We start from the raw sequence: 22,259 nt of genomic DNA, 5'->3' as shown, positions 1-22,259 counted from the left end.
CCTGAACAGCTCGGTCGATCACCAAGCCCCACCCTCTTCTGCCAGCCCTGCCCCCACAAGGCCCCACCTCTCGCACGCAAGCCCCGCCCCCAAGGCCCTGCTCTCCTGAAAGCCCCTCTCCCACTAGGCTCCACTCCTCACCTGCAAAGAGCCACCCCTCACTAAGCTCCTCCCCTCACTTGCCCAGCCTCGCCCAACATAGCACGCCCTTCCAGGAGCCCCTCTTTTCACCTGCGCAGCCCCGCCCTTCACCAGGCTCCACTCTATCTGCATAGACACGCCTCTCGCCACGCCCCACTTCTCCCTTGCCCACTTCCCCCTCCTATCAACTGTCCCATCCTGCTGATGGCCACACCCCGCCCCTTTCGGCAAGCCGGCCGCGCCCCTTTTACCCGTGACCACGCCCCTCGCCTTGCCCACCTCCTTCCGCATGTCGGCCCCGCCCCTCCCGCCCATCGCCCTCTGCACCGCCCTTCCGCCCGTCCCAGAGCAGTGGAGGCCCGCCCTTTTCATCTACAGCCTATCGCAGAGGACGTTGCCTTTCGCGGTGACCAATAGGAGTGGTGGCCGTCACAGCAAGCCCCGCCCCACGCCCTACGTCGGGTTAAGTGGGGTCCCTCGCCAGCCCCGCGCTGGTCATACGCCATGTGGCGCTGCGGCGGGCGGAAGGGGCTGAGTGCGCTGAGGCGGCAGAGCGGCGGGTGAGACGCTGCGGTCGGCGGCTAGAAGTGCTCGGCGTGCTGGCTCCCGGGAGAGGAAGGTCCAGGGCGGGCCGGAGACGTAGGGGTCTGCGTCTTTGAACCCAGGGCTGGCAGCTCCCCTCACTGTGGGCGCCCCGCACCCCGAGCCCCTGCCGGGTCCTGCGCGCCGAGCCCTTCCTGGGGTTCCCGCATCCGAGGCCCGAGGACCCCCGAGCTCCTGCCCGCTTCCGGGGCGATGCTCCGGGCTGGGGGCCGGGTCTGCCCGTGGCGCTCCGGGCAGGGCCCTCCATTGGCGTGGGCTTTAATGGGGGTAGTAAATGGGGCCGGCAGTTGTGGTTCTCGCTGATATCTTTGCTTCTAGTTCATTTTTGTTGGAGGCCGAGTCCTTAAGAGACCCGAGGCGCCCACAGCCCACTCTTAAAGTCCGGCTGTGTTCAGAGAACTGAAGCCTCCCGGAATTTAACTGTTTTGGTTTTTTAATGACTCAGTTTATGGGGAAAAAAAATGACGAAGCGGTTTAGTGTTCGTGGTAATCCACATGCCCGTATTTAATGTAACAGTTCAGCGCTGCCGGCCCAGGCCGGGGGGAGACACGGGGCGTCCGTGGCGTGAGTTTGGCAGCAGGTTACTGGAAAGTTCGGGGGAGACCCTGGCCTTACCGCTCAGGGGTTTCCTATCATGTCCTTGCTGATAAGTAACTTCTTAAAATGCTTCTCTGTCCCATAATTCTGAAATTTGCTAAATCAGTAAGCAAATGTTGACTATAGCATATCTTCCTAATATTGCCAGTGACTGAATAGGTGTTTTTTTTTCCCTGTACATATCTTTAAAATATTTCGGTGGGATACGTTAATGTAGAAAATCCCATAAGACATATAATACAATTTGAGAGAATAATAGTTGTTTTTTTGTGTGTGTTTTTTTCTTAAGAGACAGGATCTTGCTCTGTTGCCCAGGCTGGTTTTGAACTCCTGGGCTCAAGTGATCCCCCTCCTCAGCCTCTCACATTGCTGGGCTTACAGGTGTAACCCATTTCATCCAGGTGAGAATAATTAGAAAATGAGTAGGTTGGGCGCGGTGGCTCACACCAGTAACCGCAGCATGTTAAGAGGCCAAGGCGGGCGGACCACTTGAGGTCAGGAGTTTAAGACCAGCCTGGCCAACATGGTGAAACCGTGTCCCTACTAAAAATACAAAAATTAGCTGGGCGTGGTGGTGAGCACTTGTTGTCCCAGCCACTCAGGAGGCTGAGGCAGGAGAGTTGCTTGAACCCAGGAGGTGGAGGTTGCAGTGAGCCGAGATTGCACCACTGCACTCTAGCCTGGGCAACAGAGCGAGACTCTTGTCTCAAAAAAAACAAAAAAACAGTGTCCCCATGACCAAGCCAAAGATTTCCCCTAACTGCTCATTACCCTCTCTTTCCCTCTTAGATTAGCACTGTCATACAGAAATGTCCTTGCTTTTTAAAAATATTTTACCATCTCTATGCATTCTGACAATATCTTTTTACCTGTTTGAATAATACCTGTTTAGGATAATACTGTATCGTGTGTATCTTTTGTTTAACATTATGTGACCTGTATCTTTGTTACATGCAGTTGTAGGCACTTTTATTGGTTAGTTTTTTTTTTAATTGAATGATTAGTCTGCAGTTTATCCATTCGCTGTCGTTACACCTCCAGGTGAGTTGAGTTTGGGACTGTCAGAGTTCGTGCTGACCATCTTGTCTGTGAGTGCTGGGGCAGCAGTGTAAGGTGTGGAGGATATAGACCAAGAGGTGAATGGATTTCTAGTATTCAGCTTTTCTTTTCTTTTCTTTTTTGACGCCCAGGCTGGAGTGTAGTGGCGTGATCTCGGTCCACTGCAACCTCCGCTTCCCGGGTTCAACGATTCTCCTGCCTCAGCCTCCCAAGTATCTGGGACTACAGGCACCCGCCACCACGCCTGGCTAATTTTTGTATTTTTAGTAGAGACTGGGTTTCACCATATTGGCCAGGCTGGTCTCGAACTCTTCGGCATCCCAAAGTGCTGGGATTACAGGTGTTAGCCACCATGCCCTGCCTCTTCAGCTTTCTAAAGAATGCCAAGTGTTTTTCCAAAGTTGTTCCACTTTGTACTCTCTGTGGGACAGGTAGCAGTGTATGTAGCAGTATGAGAGCAGTATGAGTAGCAGTGTGTGAGAGTTCCTTGTAATATTAGGCTTTTTAAGTTTTCACCAATTCGGTAGGCATGTAATGGGATTTAACTGTAGTGTGAATTTCTTCCAATATTTTGAAGGCTTGTGAGGAAAAGAAGCCCTTTTGTTTAAGAGTTTCTTAAGGGGAATTTAAACCATAATTGTATTATCGTTATTTTTGAACATGTATAAAGAAAATGTTTCCAACACTGAAGCTTTAGTTAAGATAAAAGGTCATTAAAATGGGAAGGACCTTACCAGAAATTAGTTTTCTGGAATGTGCAAGATTTTGGAAGATGCAGTATTTAATTTTTTTCTAATTAATAATCTTTATCACATGAGAGTATTTTCACTATGTGGCTGAATAATGTTAGCCAGATAATTTTCCTGCAGCTCATCTAACTTAGATGACTTTTAATCTAGACATGCACACCACAGAGCGTGGCGATGGAACAGTAACCGGGCTTGTGAGAGGGCTCTACGGTATCAACTAGGAGACAAGATCCACGGATTCACCGTAAACCAGGTATGGGTCCTCGGCACCTCCTTATAAATCCACATACATTGCAGGTGTGGCTTCTGGCATAGGTACGGGCCCTTCAGGGGGGAGACTAGCCTTGTCCTTGTGTCCCAAGGCCCTGGCCCAGCTCCTGTTGCATGATGGCTACTCGGCTGAACAGAGCTTGTGAGAGAAATGACCCCCGGTCCCTTCCTGGAATCCTGCGAAGCCTGATTCTTGTCAGATTTGAGAGTAACACTTCCAGCTGGGTCTCTGTCATCAGACACACTAGGGTTTCCGCAGCCAAACCTGATGATTCGCTGAGTGTGAGCACGAAGACTCAGTGCGTGATCTGTTCAGTCAGGTTTTGCCATCAAATAGTTTGCTCTAAACTTCTGCAGAATCTTTCAGTTTTCTCAGCCTTTTGGGTTTCAAAATTATAAAGAAGAAATTGTGGACTTATACTTGCTTGGGTTTATATTAAAATGGATTCATTTGTTTTTTGTTTTGTTATTTGCGTAAACCTTTTCCATTTTTTTTTTTAGCATAGTAACTAAAAATGACAACACTTCACATATTTGGCCAGCTGTTGGCTCTGTGCTATGCTTGATGTTGTAGCAAATGTAAAAGACAAACAGCTTACCGTCTAGAAAGACTGATGCGGCTGTGACTGGAGGCACATGGTGGACGCCATGGGGAGGGCCAAGGACAAGGGCAGGAGCTGCTGCTGCTGCTGCTGCTGGGGGGAGAGGGAAGAGCTCCTGGAGAGGGTGGTGTGAGAAAGCAGCTGCCTCTGGGCAGGGCTCCAGCAAGGGAGTCAGAGAAGTGACTAGGGGGTTCCAGTCAAGGTCCAGGCATGGGAGTCCTGACAACAGACTCAGTGCATTTGTGAAATCCTGCAAAGGCCGGGCAAAGACACCTGGGTTTATAGTACTGGTGACTATTAATAAGGGCCTCACCCAGAGTGGTAGATTCTTCTCCTTTATTTTTCAAATTTTATAGAAATGTACTTATTTTTGGAGACTGGGACTCACCCTGTCGCCCAGGCTGGAGTGCGGTGGCGTGATCTTGGCTCACTGCAGCCTTGAACTGAATCGATTCTCTCACCTCAGTCCCCCAAATAACTGGGACAAGGTGCCCCCACACCTGGCTCATTGTGTGTGTGTGTGCGTGTGTGTGTAGATGGAAACTTGCTTTGTTGTCTAGGCTGGTCTCAAACTCCTGGGTTCAAGCAATCCTCTTGTCTTGTGTATTAGTCTAATCTCACACTGCTATGAAGAAATACCCAAGATGGGGTAATTTATAAAGAATGAGCTAAAAAGTAAAGCGGTTTAATTGACTCCCAGTTCTGCATGGCTGGGGAGGCCTCAGGAAACTTAAAATCATGGTGGAAGGCACCTCTTCACAGGGTGGCAGGGAAGAGAATGACAAGTGAAGGGGGAAGCCCCTTATAAAACCGTCAGATCTCGTGAGAGCGTACTCACTGTCACGAGAATAACATGGGGGGAACCGCTCTCATGATTCAATCACCTCCTACCAGGTCCCTCCCACAACATGTGGGGATTATGGGAACTACAATTCAAGATGAGATTTGGGTGGGGACGCAGCCAAACCATATCACCTTGGCCTTCCAAAGTGCTGGGATTAAAGGTGTGAGCCACTGTGTCCAGCCATAGAAACTTAGGATAAGTCATGTTTCTTGTTTGAGAAATAGCTACCATGAGCGCTATTATTATTAAAGCTATATATTGTTAGAAAGCAGACATCTCACTGTATCTGCTGATTTTAAATGCATTGATCGTCTGTTACAAAGTACAGTAAGCTTGGAAACAAGTAATTTAACAGCGGTAGGTGATGCAGGTCATAGTGGGCCGCTTATGCATGACTGTTGGATGGCAGGCTCCCTAGATTGGGCTGAGGAGACCCGAGGTCTCACCTCTGCCAGCGACTTGCTGTGTGCGCTTGGCCAGGTGACTCATGGCCCCTGGACGGAGGGGGTGGCAAGTGGCGTGGTGATCACAGGGACGTGGTATGTGATTGCGGGAGAGGGCCGGCTGGCGTGACTGAAAGAGAAGACAGTTTCTTTCATACCGAGGAGTATGGACACTTACCCGGAGGCTTACCTAAAGTAGGAGAAGACCTTCCATCCCACTCAGAAGTCGGGAGTCTTTCAGCTTTTTTGGGGGCATTTCTAGCCTCCTGGCCCCTCCAGCTGTTCTGGAAGCCCCAGCTTTGTGCTTCCAGCTACCACCGAGAATCCATCCCACACTAGGAGAAGCAAAGACTGATCCTGGAGCCTCTCCCCACTGTCGCCAGCTAGCCCACTCCAGCATTGCCCCTCCCTGCAGGCCGGTTCTGCGCACTACAGGAGATTCTATGCACAGAAACAGGAGGCACACAGCCGATGTTGGAAGGGGTGCTGTGTTACTGAGGTGCAGTACACAAAAGCAGGGGGCACTCAGCAGACGTTGGAAAGGGTGCTGTGTTACTTCGGTGCAGCTCAGTACCGTGGGAAGGGCAGACACCAGGGTGAATCCTGGCTCTGATTTGGGCAGCTTATGTCATCACCCTGAGCCTCAGTTTTTTCATCCGTAAATGAGGATGAGAATACCTCCCTCACAGAGTATATGTGACATGATTAGAAAATGCCTAGCCAAAAAAAAATTAAAAATAAAAAAATAGAAAATACCTAGCCAGTAATAAGCACTCAAAAAATATATATATATACACACACATTCTCATCTGCCTTCTTTAGGTCTTCCTTTCCTTGTTTGTAGGATAAGGGAGTTGGACAGGATGGTTCTGTTCTCTCCAGCTCTGAAGTACTGGCTTCCCGGCATCATCTAATTTCAGGCAGAAAAGCCAGTTTTCTCAGTGTGTTGAAGATCACCATTTCAAAGGCCATTTTGTTTAACTGGTCGTGTTTTTCTGGTTAACTCAGGTGACATCTGTTCCCGAGCTGTTCCTGACGGCAGTGAAGCTCAGCCATGATGACACAGGAGCCAGGTATTTACACCTGGCCAGAGAAGACACGAATAATCTGTTCAGGTACGTGGTGCATTGTAAGAACATGGTCTTGAATGTTTTATTTAAATCAGGGATGTCCAATCTTTTGGCTTCCCTGTGCCACATTGGAAGAACAGCAACTGTCTCAGGCCACACATAAAATACACTAACACTAAGGACAGTTAATGAGCTAAAAATAATAAATAAATAAAGGACCGCAATGTTTTAAGAAAGTGTAGGAATTGTGTTGGGCCGCATTCCAAGCTGTCCTGAGCATGCGGACTGCAGGCTGTGGGTTAGACAAGCTTGAGTTAAAGCACTGACTCTACATTACGTGGTTTAAAATATCATCTCACTAGTATTTTTATTGACAGAGCATCTTTTTTTTTTTTTTTTGAGACGGAGTCTCGCTCTGTCACCCAGGCTAGAGGAGTGCAGTGGCCGGATCTCAGCTCACTGCTGAGCTCCGCCTCCTGGGTTTATGCCATTCTCCTGCCTCAGCCTCCCAAGTAGCTGGGACTACAGGCGCCCGCCACCTTGCCTGGCTAGTTTTTTGTATTTTTTAGTAGAGACGGGGTTTCACCGTGTTAGCCAGGATGGTCTCGATCTCCTGACCTCGTGATCCGCCCGCCTCGGCCTCTCAAAGTGCTGGGATTACAGGCTTGAGCCACCGCGCCCGGCCACATGACAGAGCATCTTGAAAAATAAGGAGAAACTTACACGGACTTACAATCTCATCAAAATATAATTTTATAGTCTGAATCAGTGATTTACATTAGAGTTGGGAAACCCTGTATCAGAGTATTGTAGTGTCAGAATGATGATTTCTAGTAGCCTGAGGTGATGATGCGTCTGGGAACTGTGTCTGCAGCACTAAGATGAACGTTTTGCATTCTAGTCATTCTCCTTCCCCAGCGTTCCGTTCCTCCCCCTTCCCTGGCCTTCCGTTCCTTGTTCCTCCCCTTCCCTAGCGTGCCGTTCCTTCTTCCCTAGTGTGCAGTTCCGCACCACTCCCATGGACAGCACCGGTGTTCCTCACATTCTTGAGCATACCGTCCTTTGTGGGTCTCGGAAATATCCGTGCAGAGACCCTTTCTTCAAAATGTTGAACCGGTCCCTCTCCACGTTCATGAACGCCTTCACAGGTAAGACCAGCATCCTGAACGGAAACCGCGTTTGCCTTCACAGGTAAGACCAGCATCCTGAACGGAAACCGCGTTTGCGTTTGCCAGGCGCACCCACTGGAATTCAGTTAGTTTCTGAGAAGGGATGACAGGAGTGGGCAATTAATGTTCTAGAATAATTTTTACCCCTCTCTAGTTGAAGGACGTTAGAAATTTCATCCTTCAGGAAAGCCACATGGTAGCGAGATTATAAAAACTAGTGTTTTAATAAAAGGTACGTGAACTTTTCCCAGAAAGGTTGAAAACAATTTTCTCTTGGGGATATCGCTACAATGCCAGGCCTCCAGAGTTACCAGTAACGTTGATGTTTGACTTTTAGTAAGACTGACGCTAGTGGAGAGGGTGACGATGAACAGTGCACTCTGTAAAGGAGTGGCATCAAATAGCAGGTTAAATCCACGCTCTTACAGAATGAGGTCGTCTTTGTAGACGTGTGAAAGTCTCTGGAGACACTGGAGAGAGTTTAGGTGTTCGCTGAAGAAAGCCCTGGTGCCCATCGAGTGCAGATCCTGAGACCGGCTGGGAAAGCCGTCCCTCAGGGTGATGAGCTCGGACAGTGGCTGAGGTCGGGGGCCAGAGCATGGAGCCACTGCCTCATCTCAAGAATAGCTACAACTTACTGTCCTAGGACAAAGGGGAAATGAGGCTTGATTTTCAATAATTTTAGTAGAAATCTGTTATATTTTACAATTTCACTTTTCATTTGTACCCAGCTAGTGATTATACTCTGTATCCATTTTCCACACAAAATCCCAAGGACTTTCAGAATCTCCTCTCGGTGTATTTGGACGCCACCTTTTTCCCATGTTTACGCGAGCTGGATTTCTGGTATGTCATGAGTGATTAACTAGTTGATACAGACTTTAGTATTTGAGTCACTGTCAGCTTATAATTATTTGTCCTCAGGCAGGAAGGATGGCGGCTGGAACATGAGAATCCTAGTGACCCCCAGACGCCCTTGGTCTTTAAAGGAGTCGTCTTTAATGAGATGAAGGGAGCGTTTGTAAGTTTTCTTCCTTTTTTATGTTGTGTTCAGCTTACCTTACCCATGTACAATACCATGATATAGACACATCTGGAAGGTGATTGATTTTTATTTAATATTCTCATTATACGTGACATGTTCTTGAATTAGCTGGGTCAGTGCTGTGAGCAGAAGCCGGGGGTAGCGGGGCCAGGCTGCTGTCTCAGACCATGTCTCAGACCATGTCTGGCGACCCCCGTGTATGATCTGCAGCGAGAGAAAGCTCTTTTCATACCACTATCAACACATTGTCTTTTTCACTCATTCTTGCCCAAGTACATGGTGTACTTTCTAGAGGCTGTGTGGCGAGGTGTGTGACACGCAGCAAGCTGGATACAGAGCAGATGGGGGAGTCCAGCTTCACCTCTGAGCCAGACACTACAGAGGTTTGCAAAAAAGGCAACACAGCATCACTCTGAGTAGTCCGTTTTTCACTTTGTTATGAGAAATAATTTTCAAACATATTTATATTAACATGTAATGATGGCTTACCTTAATGAATACGTATTTTTTAAATGTCTCAGCTTTAATTTAGAATATAGAAAAATTATATAAACACACACAGGCACCTACACAGGCAAAAAAGCCCACATAATCAAAAGCTCTTTGGGTCCTCATTAAAACCCATTTATGCCTAGTGTTCCATTATTGGAATCCTAAGCTTGTGGGAGTTATTTATATCCTACAGCTCAAGGTCATTGCCAAGGTCTGAATTTTTACCAAAAATATTGCAACCTCAGGCATAAATGGGTTAATTTTTCAGAGTGTAAAGGAGTCTTGAGACCATTTTGGATTAAGAGCTGCTGTCCTGGGCCCGTGTCTTCATGTCCTCTTGTGACTTTGACAACCTGCCTGTGCTGGTGTCCCTGAGGCTCGTGGGTGGCCTGCTCTCTGATTCCCGTAGGCCCCCTCAGCTGGTGAACTATTTCTTTTTTTTTTTTTTTTTTTTTTTTTTTTTTTGAGACGGAGTCTTGCTCTGTCACCCAGGCTGGAGTGCAGTGGCCGGATCTCAGCTCACTGCAAGCTCCGCCTCCCGGGTTCACGCCATTCTCCTGCCTCAGCCTCCGGAGTAGCTGGGACTACAGGCGCCCGCCACCGCGCCCGGCTAGTTTTTTGTATTTTTTAGTAGAGACGGGGTTTCACCGTGTTAGCCAGGATGGTCTCGATCTCCTGACCTCGTGATCCGCCCGTCTCGGCCTCCCAAAGTGCTGGGATTACAGGCTTGAGCCACTGCGCCCGGCCTATTTCTTACCTTTTCATTCTCAATTTGGTGGTCTTTTCTTCCAAGGAGTCTTCTTGAAACTCAAGTTGGGGTGAGAGCTTCTCCCCACTTCCCTCCTGGCTGGTGGGCAGACCTGGTGATCCCTCCGATTTACAGCCCTCGGCTATGCGTTTGTTGCAACACACATCAAAAAGTCCATTGTTCTCAATCCTTGGTTCCTGTGCATGGGTGATGAGTGAATACAGTGTTAAACAATGGCTGCAGGGGTGTCTTTTTTTTTTTTTTTTTTTTTTTTTTAAAACCATTAGAACAGTTTTATTTGCAAAGTATTACAGGCATATGCACCAGAATGTGATCAATTGCATATATTGTAAGTAATGTAGCATGTGTGTATTATTTTACATGTATATATTCTTATTTATTTATTTCACGTTTCAAGACAGACAATGAGAGGATATTCTCCCAGCACCTTCAAAACAGACTTCTTCCCGACCACACATACTCAGTGGTCTCCGGGGGTGACCCACTGTGCATCCCGGAGCTTACGTGGGAGCAGCTTAAGCAATTTCATGCCACTCACTATCACCCAAGCAATGCTAGGTAATATTTTGTTGGAAAAGTTTGATGATGGATTGTGAAAAGTTGAGTTGTTTGTGTTCTTCCAATTTCATGACATGGGGTCTCTCACATTTAGCAATGCTTAAGAAATATCTAAGTGTAGGTAAGATTCTTGGCCTAAGTGTGCCTATCTTACTTGGACATTGATTTTGGACATTTACAATGATAGCCTTCAGTGGGCTCAGCATGGTGGTTACAAACATGGCATTTAGAGCCCCCTAGAGGAGGGTCCTGGCCCCCCAGCTTCTTGCCTCACATCCAGCTTTGTTGCGTACAGAGGGGGGGTGCATGGATGGTGCCCACCCCGACCCAGGGTGTGCGAAGCTTCAAGCCTGTCCTTGGCACGGAGAAGTGCTCTTCCGGTAGTGGATGCAGTCACAGAACCTTCATCACATCCGCACTTTCTGATACATCGCTTGTTTCTTATGTCACTAATATAAGGTCATTATAGTAATAATATAGTTATATGTATTATATAAAACACTAATAATTTACATATAAATGCTAATGTAAAAACATATTTGCAAGGTTAGTTTATGTAAAAAGAATTATGAAAACTTTCAAGCATACAGAAAAGTAGACTAGGATAATGAGCCCCTAAACACTTATCACGTAGAAGATATCCTTTTCCTTGTGAAGTTTTTGGAAGTAAGTTATAAATGTCATCATTTACTCCTAAATATTTGAATTTGTGACCCTAAAACATGAGGATTTTTTCTTACATGAGCTAATGCCATTTACAGTTTTAATAGAATAAAACATACCTTCATAAAACTGCCTATTTCTTATTCCATATTCACATTTTCTAGTTGGCCCCAAAGTGTTTGTTGCACAGGGTCCCACAGATCACAGCTGGTCAACCCGGGTCTCTCCTGGGCCCCCTCTCGGACGGCAGAGGAGTGTACAGGCCGGGTTTCCTCCGGGCGCTCTCACTTTCCAGGTGTCCTGCTGCTCCTGTGTGGTGTTGGGTACCATGTTCCTGTGTTTCCTGAGAACTGGAACTTAGATCCAAAGCCTTAGTTTGAGTCAGGCTGCGCCTTTTTAAGCAGAGTCCCTCGTGGGGAGCTCTGCATAGGTGGCCACATCCTACCTTCCTGTGAGGCCTGCTTGCCTCCACTGGGGGTCTCACGCCAGCGGGGTGCATGCTGAGAGTCGGCCACTGTCTTGTGAAGATCTGCTTTTTCCCTTCAGCCACAGACCATCTGGTGCACTTGAGTTTCTGGTGTCCTGTGATAATTCCTCATCAACCTATTAATGGTTTTCATATTCATTGAGGATTATTGCCTGAATCATTTATTAGAGTTTGTGAAGTTTTCAAATTCTGTAATTCTTCATTCGTTTGCTGGACTTCTTCAAAGAAGAGCTCCACATCAGCTGGGGCTCTCGGGTTATCTTGAAATATGGTTCTATGGAAAAGGCAGGGGCGGCTGCTCTCCCTGGGAAGTCCAGTTTGAGGAGGAGGGGTGGTGCAGGAACTACCTCTAATGTTGACAGAAGAGGCTGTTTTTTTTTTTTTTTTTTTTTTTGAGACGGAGTCTCGCTCTGTCACCCAGACTGGAGTGCAGTGGCTGGATCTCAGCTCACTGCAAGCTCCGCCTCCCGGGTTCATGCCATTCTCCTGTCTCAGCCTCCCTGAGTAGCTGGGACTACAGGCGCCCGCCACCTCGCCCGGCTAGTTTTTTGTATTTTTTAGTAGAGACGGGGTTTCACCGTGTTAGCCAGGATGGTCTCGATCTCCCGACCTCGTGATCCGCCCGTCTCGGCCTCCCAAAGTGCTGGGATTACAGGCGTGAGCCACCGCGCCCAACATGGAGAAGAGAGTTCTTTCTTTTCTTCTTTTTTTTCCCCCCAGTCTTCTTTGTTTTGTTTTTTAGTACCACTGTGACCTCACAAATATTTCTGTATGTGTGTATATTTGAGACTATGTGATCAGTTGGAATTTATTTATTTTTATGCCCACATTTGCTGCAGCTGTTGGCCTGTTTTGGTCTCACTTCTTTGGTTTCTACGCCCCCACCCCCACCTCCCTAACGCATGCACAGCCAGGCCCTCCCTGCTTCAGAGGCTCAACTCTCTGTTTCCCAGGGAGCTCTGATTTCTGTGGCTAGTGGGGAAGGGCCTTTGGAGAGTAGCATCTGGACACTAGGGGTGGTGATTTCTCCTGGATTCTCTCAACCCCGAGAGTGTAAAGTTTGTTTCTAAATTCTAGAATGAGAAATTACTGAAGGTTCTTTAAGATACTAGCTCCCCAAACCTTAACCATAGCTTAGGCAGCATAGTAAAGAAAAAGATAAATTCTGTCACTGTAACCTTTTTCCTCTGGTTGAATAAATGTGTTATCTTTATTAACATGTATAACCTTGAACTTGTTGCCAAAAATTGAGTTTTGTGAAATTGTCAGTTGGATTACTCTATTACTGTACCTAGGGTTATAAAGTATTTTAACAAATACCTCATTTGGTTTTTTTTTTTTTTTGAGATGGAGTCTTGCTCTGTCGCCCGGGCTGGAGTGCAGTGGCCGGATCTCAGCTCACTGCAAGCTCCGCCTCCCGTGTTTACACCATTCTCCTGCCTCAGCCTCCCAAGTAGCTGGGACTACAGGCGCCTGCCACCTCGCCTGACTAGTTTTTTGTATTTTTTGTAGAGACGGGGTTTCACCGGGTTAGCCAGGATGGTCTCTATCTGACCTCGTGATCCGCCCGTCTCAGCCTCCCAAAGTGCTGGGATTACAGGCTTGAGCCACCGCGCCCGGCCTCATTTGGTTTTTGTCACATTTCTAGATGAAGTTTGAAAGATCAATTTTTGGCTAGGTGTGGTGGCTCATGCCTACAAATCCAGGCACCTTGGGAGGCCAAGATGGGAGGATTGCTTGAGGCCAGGAGTTTGACAGCAGCATGGGTAACAGTGAGAACTCATCTCTGAAACTTAAAAATTAGCTGGCTGGGCGCGGTAGCTCATCCCTATAATTCCAGCATTTTGAGAGGCCGAGGCGGGGAGATCACCTGAGGTCAGGAGTTTGAAAAACGACCAGCCTAACCAACGTGGTGAAACCCTATCTGTACTAAAAATACAAAAATTAGCTGGACGTGGTGGTGGGCACCTGTAATCCCAGCTACTTGGGAGGCTGAGGCAGGAGAATTGTTTAAAACCCAGGAGGTGGAGGTTGCAGTGAGCTGAGATTGCATCATTGCATTCCAGCTACTCAGGAGGCAGAGGCAGGAGGATTGCTTGAGCCCAGGAGGTTGAGGCTGCAGTGAGCTGTGATGGTGCCACTGCACTCCAGTGGTTGCCTGAAGCCAGGAATAGCACCATGCCCTGTGATGAACGTTGAATTTATAAATTAGGCACAGTGAGAGGTTAACAACAACAATAATAAAATAGAACAATTATAACAGTATACTGTAATAAGTTACGTGAATTTTGGTCTCTCGAAGTTCCGTGATATTTTTGGACCTCAGTTGAGTAAAAGTGACTGAAACCGAAAGGCGAGACCTTGGGTGAGGGGCAGTCCTGTGTACTGTGTTTCAGTGAAAAAGACAGCCCTTGATCTCACATCTTTTAAACTAAAACAGACTAATTATATTCCCTTAAAATTTTAGGTTCTTCACGTATGGTAATTTTCCATTAGAACAGCATCTGAAACAAATTCATGAGGAAGCACTGAGCAAATTCCAGAAAATCGAACCAAGCACCACGGTGCCAGCTCAGACACCCTGGGACAAGCCTGTGAGTGCCCCCCGTGTTTGTGTCCTGCCTGGTAAACATGCTGACACGAGGCCCCGCGTGTTTGTGTCCTGCCTGGTAAACATGCTGACACGAGGCCCCCGTGTTTGTGTCCTGCCTGGTAAACATGCTGACATGAGGCCCCGCGTGTTTGTGTCCTGCCTGGTAAACATGCTGACACGAGGCCCCGCGTGTTGTGTCCTGCCTGGTAAACATGCTGACACGAGGCCCCGCGTGTTTGTGTCCTGCCTGGTAAACATGTTGACACGGGGACTTGGACTGGGTGTTTGTGATGGGATTTCAGAGGCTGTCATGGTCGGTACAGAGTATGGGAGATCTTTTCAAACCAAAAGAATAGTTACTTGTTTGAAAAGAAAGTTGGCCGGGCGCGGTGGCTCAAGCCTGTAATCCCAGCACTTTGGGAGGCCGAGACGGGCGGATCACAAGGTCAGGAGATCGAGACCATCCTGGCTAACACGGTGAAACCCCGTCTCTACTAAAAATACAAAAAACTAGCCGGGCGAGGTGGCGGGCGCCTGTAGTCCCAGCTACTCCGGAGGCTGAGGCAGGAGAATGGCGTAAACCCGGGAGGCGGAGCTTGCAGTGAGCTGAGATCCGGCCACTGCACTCCAGCCCGGGCTACAGAGCAAGACTCCGTCTCAAAAAAAAAAAAAAAAAAGAAAAGAAAGTTAACTTAGCGGAAAGCATGTTTCGGTCCATTTTGTGTATCCAGATAACGTAGAGTCGTTAACAACTGTCAGACACTATGCCTACTCACAAGGTCACGTCATTTTACAGAGGGAATTCCAGATAACATGTGGCCCGGATTCATTTGCTACAGATCCCTCTAAACAAACAACTGCCAGCGTTAGCTTCCTCTTACCGGAGTAAGTATATGCTGTCAAAGCTCACACAAGACAAAAACATGAGGAAAATATTCTTACTAGAAAGTTCAGAAGTGAGTTCTACAATTGAATGTAAATTAATAATTAATACACAGTTAGGATTCAGGGGTTAAGTGGATTTTAGGAAAAGAGAACAAAATGTCAAAGTTTTTAATAACATCCGAAATGGTTTTTGAGGAAAATCATTTTTGATAGCCCTCCGGAAGAAAAGTAATTTACTTATTGTATTTCAAAGCTTTCTTCCTACAGAGAAAAGAATGCCTCAGACCAGCAATTGCTCACATTTTGAGGTCACAGGTCCCTTTGAGTGTGAGAATGGTACTGTGAACACGCACCTCGGCAAAATACACCACATACAAAACTTTGTAATTCCGGTGGTTTCACGAGAGTAGCTCAGAACCGTGCCGGCGGGTGTTCAGGAAGGGAAGGCTCTGGGCCCTCCCGTGCTCAGCCTGCAGCTCCATGGCTGGCACCTCTCCTGTCTTGTTCCTTGTCTCCTTAATGGTGCTGCCACTGTGCCTGTCATTTAAATCACGTGTGGAAAGTGCCTGGCAGGCTGTCACATGGGGAGCATTTCATGTGCAGTGAAGTTAATTTTATGGTTTGTACCCCCCTCAAAAATCCCAGTATTTAAGGGAAATTCTCTTTTGCTCATAAAATTGTTAAAATAAATGTTGAAATGCAAGAATTTCTAGAAAGATATGTAGTGATTCTAAATAAAATGTGCATAAGGGCCAATAATTTTCCCTTTTCTCTTACCTCCCCTTTCCTTTTTTTTTTTTTTCCTCCGATGCAGCATCACCGACACATTCGAAGCCTTCACATTAAGTCTTCTGTCTTCACTCTTGACTTCTGGGCCCAATTCTCCCTTTTACAAAGCCTTGATTGAATCTGGCCTTGGCACAGACTTTTCTCCTGATGTTGGGTGAGTTTATGATTAGATTAGATCAGTAGTTCTGATTGGTTGGGGGCAGTTTTGCTCCTTCACCTCCACACCCTGTCCCCGCCCCACACTTGACAATATCTGGACCATTTTTGGATTTTTGATCGCTATAATTGGAAGATGGTGGACCAGGAAGTTGCTGAGTGTCTCATGGTGCACAGGATGGCCGCCCCCATCAGGGAGCTCTGGATGAGATCCTGGATCCAGTGCCAGCCATTTCTGTCGCCTCAAGGGGGCGTTTGTCCAAAATAAAACACCCAGCACAAAGGCAGCTTTTCCAGGGCCTCAGAATGTCATGGTGTTGTCTCTTACAGGTCAGGTCATTAAGTATTAGAAATTTTTAAAATTGTGTAAAACTCAGCAGTTCTCTGTTTTGATATTTATCCTGCCATAACTCAAAAGTTTAAATTTAATTTTTAAAAAAAGATGTAAAAATGACATAGATGTACATGGAACCAATTACTTGAGAACACTGCTTGAATGCACTTTTCAGTGGAGGGGCTGGAGTTGGAAGCACTTCATTCTGATCTTTAAATCAAGCATATGACGAGGGCATGATGAACGTGCCTGGATTCCAGTGCATCATTTCTGGTTTTGTCTTCTAGATATAATGGCTACACGAGGGAGGCCTACTTCAGTGTCGGCCTCCAAGGGATTGCAGAGAAAGACATCGAGACAGTCGGAAGCCTCGTAGACAGAACGATTGATGAAGTAGTTGAGTAAGTGTGGCTTATTTGTAACAGTCTGCTTTCGTTCCTCATTTCTGCGTACTTTTTGGGAGGAGCTGAGCCTGATCCATTGTTTGGGCCTTCCCTCTCTGTCATATAATATGCATTTGTTCATATTAAGTTGTTTAAATGTTCTCTCTGCCACTTTTTGTTTCTAAAACTCTTCTATATCTTAGGTTTTTGTTTCGTTTTGAGGCAGGGTCTCACTTTGTCACCAAGCCTGATGTGCAGTGGCGTGATCTCAGCTCACTGCATTTTCCTCTCCTACCGGGCTCAGGTGATCCTCCCACCTCAGCCTCCCAAGTAGCTGGAACTAGGGTGCACACCACCATGCCCAGCTAATTTTTGTATGTTAGAGATGGGCTTTCTTTATGTTGCCCAGGCTGGTCTTAAACTCCTGGCCTCAAGCAGTCCTCCTGCCTTGGCCTCCCAAAGTGCTAGGATTACAAGCATGAGCCATTGTGTCTGGCCCGTCTTTGTTCTTCATTGTATTCTTTAGGAAAGGATTTGAAGATGATCGAATTGAGGCTTTACTTCATAAAATTGAAATACAGATGAAACATCAGTCTACCAGCTTTGGGCTGATGCTGACATCAGTAAGTGATTTCTCAACAACAAATTTACTTTTATAATAGATGTTTTATCTTGTTATTAGCTTAATTGGCTTTTTGATATTTTTATGTGAAATTGATTACTTTAAATGGGTAAGGATTTATAACTGGTAATCTGTTGGTTATTTCCTAAACATTATTTCAGCCTGTGGTTTTTATTTTATTAGAACAAAATAGAGCTAAAGTAAGGTTTTTTGTTTCTCCATCCAAATAATTACATGACTTTTGTTATAAACAATCATCTGTGGTATATTTAAACATAGAAACTAGGATCTTAATATCAAGTCTGGGCTGTTTGTGGAGGTTGTACTGTGTGGTACCAGCTGCATTGTGGATGTGGAAATCTTCCTTCCAGTACATAGCTTCTTGCTGGAACCACGACGGGGACCCTGTGGAGCTCCTGAAGTTGGGAAATCAGTTGGCTAAATTCAGACAGTGCCTGCAGGAAAATCCAAAATTTTTGCAAGAAAAAGTAAAACAGTATTTTAAGGTAAGAAAGTTGGATAATTCATTTCTCTAATTTTGAAGTTGAATTTTATACTAATGAAAGGAATATTAGGAACATAATCTATACATTTAAGTAATTTCTGTTAATGGGTGACTGAATTTCTAATTAAAAAATGCTTACATTAACTTTATTTTCCAGATTGTAATGCAAGTTGAGAGTTTTTTTTAGATGAATGTCTGTGTGCATTTTTAGTATGTGAATATATGTATGTGTGTGTGAACAAAACATTTGCATATATTGTTCTTTTATTAGTAGAAGAATATAAAATAGGAGAACAGTCACCCAAATGTAATGAATCTTCTGGTTTTCATGAGTGAATACTTTTGATGCTTGTGCGTTTGTTTTCTCAGATTTTTGGGCAGTTGTGCTTGGTTGCCTGTTCCTTGCTTTGTACTCGTTATTATGGTAGAACTTTTAAAAAGTGTTCCCATGGTGGGAAAGACTGTTGTCTACTTTGAAGGGGAACTCTCCAGTAGGTTCCGTTGTTTTAGGCATGAGATACGATTTAATAACTTGACCTGCAGTTTCTCTCAGCTATTGTAAGTTATTTTCCATGAACTTTCTGGTGTCTTCTAATTATCTTACCTCTGTAGTATTTTATATGGGAGCATTTTGTGCATGTGTAGTTTTTTTAATTGTTGAAACAAGGAAAGTACATGAAATAACCTAACGTTTATTTTTGTATTACATCAACATGTGTTTTGTTCTAATAATTTATAAAGTATCGAATGGGAAATATAGTTCTAGCCTTTTAGAAGTTAATAGTAGAATGAACACTAGACAAAAAACAGAATTCTGTATTAACTTCAATTTAGACTAAAATCCAAGATCTATAGTACTTAAAAGTGCAAACCTTTTTACAACTAAGATGTAGTGAAAATGTTTAGTATTGATATGCTTAAGACCTAATGACCATAATCATGATAATAGTAGAATAATAGCATTTATGAATTCTGTAACTACTACACAGGCAGGTATGGTGGTAAGCGTTTTATAAGACTTGTGTACTTTCATCGGCAAAACAACTCTTGAGGTTCGTTCTATTATTACTGTTTTTAAAGTGGGAAAGTGGAACCACAGGACCAAGAACACACCAGCAGAAGCTTGTTGAGTGTTAGATTGTAATAAGATCTTGTTTTCACTTGGCTTTTGTTGTTGCTGTGGTTGCTGCAGAATAACCAGCATAAGCTGACTTTGTCCATGAGGCCAGATGACAAGTATCATGAGAAGCAGGCGCAAGTGGAAGCCACGAAACTCAAGCAGAAGGTGGAGGCTCTGTCCCCCGGAGACAGGCAGCAGATCTACGAGAAAGGTCCGAGGCTTCCTTCCGAGCCGGCGAGGCCTGACCTGCACTCAGGCCGAGTGCACTTGTTAGTGAGTTAATAGTTGGAGACAGGTATTATTTCAACCAGCAGGTGTCCACTGGGCACCGACAGAGCTCACGTTCGGTGCAGTGGGTTCAGATAATTTCAGAAAATTGCCCTCATAGCTCAGTAGGAAAGGCAGGAGTCACTGAAAAGAAGTAGCTTGGAAAGATGTATTTACAGATTTTGTAAATACTTTGTATTTATCAGGTGCCATAACATGCCAGTACCATTGTTATGTTGCAGTGCGTGTTGCATGGCCTGTGAGCAGAGTGGACAGTGAGAGCTGTGTGTTGGGAAGAGGCCTGTCTCAGGCATAGAGGGGGTGTGTCAGCCACAGAGCAGCACCAAGATTCTGTGGGACAGGCGTGGGGCACACAGGGATGGTGGAGCGTTGGGCATGGAGGGAAGACAGCGTGTGTGGGGGAGACAGGTGTGCCCAGTGGCCCTGGGGAGGGCCTGTGTGGAAGACGGGGAGCACATGGGTGCTTCATGGATTAAGGCAGGAGAACTGCCAGGTCAGGGAGCAGCGTAGCAGCAGCCTCATTCGGGATAGTTTTGCAGAAAAATAGAGAAATTGAATGGAGAAAACTGCTGAGAGGCAGGGGATTTTGGCAGTGGCAGCGGGAGCGGCTGCAGGAGTGAAGGAAGGGAGGAGGCCACGGGAGAGAAGGGGACCCAGGTGGATTCTCACAGGTAGTTCGGCCTCTGGGAAAAAACATTTGCAAAAGTGGTGTCTGATCAAGACCTGTATTCAGAATATACGAAAAACCAACAATTCAGTCATGAGAGCACACAACCCAATTAATGCATGGGCAAAAGATTTTGACAGATGTCATCGAAGAGATCCTAATGGCAACTAGGCACATAAATCATTACATGGAAATAATCTCATTACTTTCTTAGGGAAATGTATCATAATTATCAGGAAAATGCAGATTAAAACTACAGTGATACACCATTATACACCTACTAGAATGACTAGCAGTTTAAAAATTACTGCCGGCACCAAATGTCGTCAGTCTTGAGAGGCAGGGGGAATGCTCACACACTGCCAAAGGAGCCAAACTGGTGTGGCCACCTAGGAAACAGGGTCACAGTTCTCACAGTGCCAGCCAACACGCATGGACCAGGAAGGCCCCGCTCCTAATGTTCCTTCCAGAGAAATGGAAACAGGTATCCACACAAAACTTGAAACAACCCAGACTTTCATCAACACATACATCCTTACAAAGAAATGCCACTAGCTGCGAAGGAGCACGACAATGATGCACCCTTGGTATTGGTGCATCTCAGAAACTTCCCACAAAGGGAAAGAAGCCAGGAGCCAGGTGACATACCGAGACCATTCATGGGAAGCCGTGGATGTGGCAAAGCTGCAGGGACAGAGAGCAGATGAGAAGTGCTGGAGGCCCAGGGTTGGGGGTTGGTTGACTCTAGGGGGGATGGGAGAGTTTTGGGGGTGCGAGAAAGGCCCAGTGCTGTGATGTGGTGGCTTCATAACTTGCCACATTTTTCAGAACTCACTGAATTGTGTCTTTAAAATTGTGAATATTACTGCTTGTAAGTTATGTATTAATAAAGCCTTTTAAAAATAAATGCAACACATACACACACACTTTTCCTGTTAAAAAAGCTAGTTGGGGCCGGGCGCAGTGGCTCACACCTGTAATCCCAGCACTTTGGGAGACCGAGGAGGGCGGATCATGAGGTCAGGAGATCGAAACCTGGCTAACACAGTGAAACCCCGTCTCTATAAAAATACAAAAAATTAGCTGGGCGTGGTGGCAGGTGCCTGTAGTCCCAGCTACTCAGGAGGCTGAGGCAGGAAGAATGGCATGAACCCAGGAGACGGAGCTTGCAGCGAGCCAAGATCACGCCGCTGAGCCCGGGCGACAAAGCGTGACTCCATCTCAAAAAAAAAAAAAAAAAAAAAAAAAGCTAGTTGGGCTGGGATTCTGTGAGAAATTGTCAGGCTTGTCAGGAGGTAAGAGTGGACATTAGGTGGAAAGTAAGTGACTTCATTTGATCATGCTAAGGTTGAAGTTATATAGTAAAAGAAAAATTAATGTCAACTTGTAATCTGTTCTTATTCTATCTGAATTCTTGTTTAGAGACAACTGTTTTAAGCTGGTTTTTTTTTTTAACCTTAGTCTTTTTTTTTAAGCTCTGTTTTGTGATAATTGACAAGCTCCAATCTTCCCACTTTTACTGAAGTTATTCATGAGTACACAAGATAATTCCATGAGTAGGCAACAGGTTGTACGTTTCCTAAATTACTTCATATTCGTTGGCCTGACCTCAGAGCTGTGCTTTAAGAAAACCCAGTATACTGTAGTCCAGACCAGTAGGTTAATGAGCAGTCCTCACACTACAGAGTTCTCCTTTACACACTCACTGCAGAGCTCCTTTAAAGGAGGGCACAGTGCTAGTGCGTTGAATGGTTATTTCAGGTCAGTAAGTCTTAAAGTGTGCACGGCAGTGTTAGGATTCTGTGAATTAAAGCCAATCTGTAGAGAACAACAATGCAGAAGAGGTGAATGGGAAACTAGTAAAAGCTTGAATCTTCTGATTTCTGGTCTTGTGTGTGTCTTAAGCACTGTGCAGGGGTAAAGCCTCCACCATCAGGGAGTGTGTGATGTGCTGAAAGGAAACAGAGAAGAGAACGTGCCAGAGGCTTTTTCTACCCACTGTGAGTGAGTGTGTTCAGAGAAGGAGCTCTGGGATGTCAGGGTAGCTGTGGCGTGCTCTAGTGCAGGTGGGCCCAGGAACCACGGGGAAGGCCAGGTAAGGGAAGAGGCAGGAGGGAGCTTCCTGGCAAAGCCACAGATTACAAAACCTCCGAGTGGCATGAGGTCGGGAAAGTCAAGATGTTAGGTAGGTGGTGAGCCGGTGAGGGAAGCCTGCCGAGTCCGGGTCTGAGCTCCTTGCCACTGGGAGCCTGGGCTCCAGATGCCTCTGGGAGCGGGGGTGGTTGATGGCAGTTGCAGCTCCAGAGGTGGGCGGAAGGGCTGGAGCCCACGGTGGGGCACCTGTGGAGGGGAAAC

General features: G+C 46.1%; 1 protein-coding gene across 3 annotated transcripts in view; it reads left to right on the top strand.

Annotated features, from left to right (window-relative positions):
- Nucleotides 1-583: 583 nt before the first annotated feature.
- The window catches only part of LOC126963269 (presequence protease, mitochondrial), a 36,522-nt gene continuing 14,846 nt past the window's right edge, over nucleotides 584-22,259 (top strand). The window contains exons 1-14 of one of the 3 annotated variants that reach the window (XM_050805456.1): nucleotides 584-701; nucleotides 3,301-3,403; nucleotides 6,318-6,424; nucleotides 7,376-7,527; nucleotides 8,280-8,394; nucleotides 8,473-8,569; nucleotides 10,252-10,412; nucleotides 14,030-14,156; nucleotides 14,952-15,040; nucleotides 15,855-15,983; nucleotides 16,607-16,720; nucleotides 17,229-17,325; nucleotides 17,696-17,830; nucleotides 19,022-19,160. In XM_050805456.1, coding sequence (XP_050661413.1) covers nucleotides 646-701; nucleotides 3,301-3,403; nucleotides 6,318-6,424; nucleotides 7,376-7,527; nucleotides 8,280-8,394; nucleotides 8,473-8,569; nucleotides 10,252-10,412; nucleotides 14,030-14,156; nucleotides 14,952-15,040; nucleotides 15,855-15,983; nucleotides 16,607-16,720; nucleotides 17,229-17,325; nucleotides 17,696-17,830; nucleotides 19,022-19,160 — 1,621 coding nt within the window. In that variant the 5' untranslated portion in view covers nucleotides 584-645. Of the gene's footprint in view, nucleotides 702-3,300; nucleotides 3,404-6,317; nucleotides 6,425-7,297; nucleotides 7,528-8,279; nucleotides 8,395-8,472; nucleotides 8,570-10,251; nucleotides 10,413-14,029; nucleotides 14,157-14,951; nucleotides 15,041-15,854; nucleotides 15,984-16,606; nucleotides 16,721-17,228; nucleotides 17,326-17,695; nucleotides 17,831-19,021; nucleotides 19,161-22,259 lie in introns of those variants that run through there. The other 2 variants (XM_050805455.1, XM_050805458.1) reach the window with 2 other exon arrangements.

Source organism: Macaca thibetana, chromosome 9 (genome assembly GCF_024542745.1).
Source record: "Macaca thibetana thibetana isolate TM-01 chromosome 9, ASM2454274v1, whole genome shotgun sequence".
Lineage (NCBI taxonomy): Eukaryota > Metazoa > Chordata > Mammalia > Primates > Cercopithecidae > Macaca > Macaca thibetana.
Note: the sequence above shows the minus strand (reverse complement) of the source record. Positions and strands in the feature narration are given on the sequence as shown.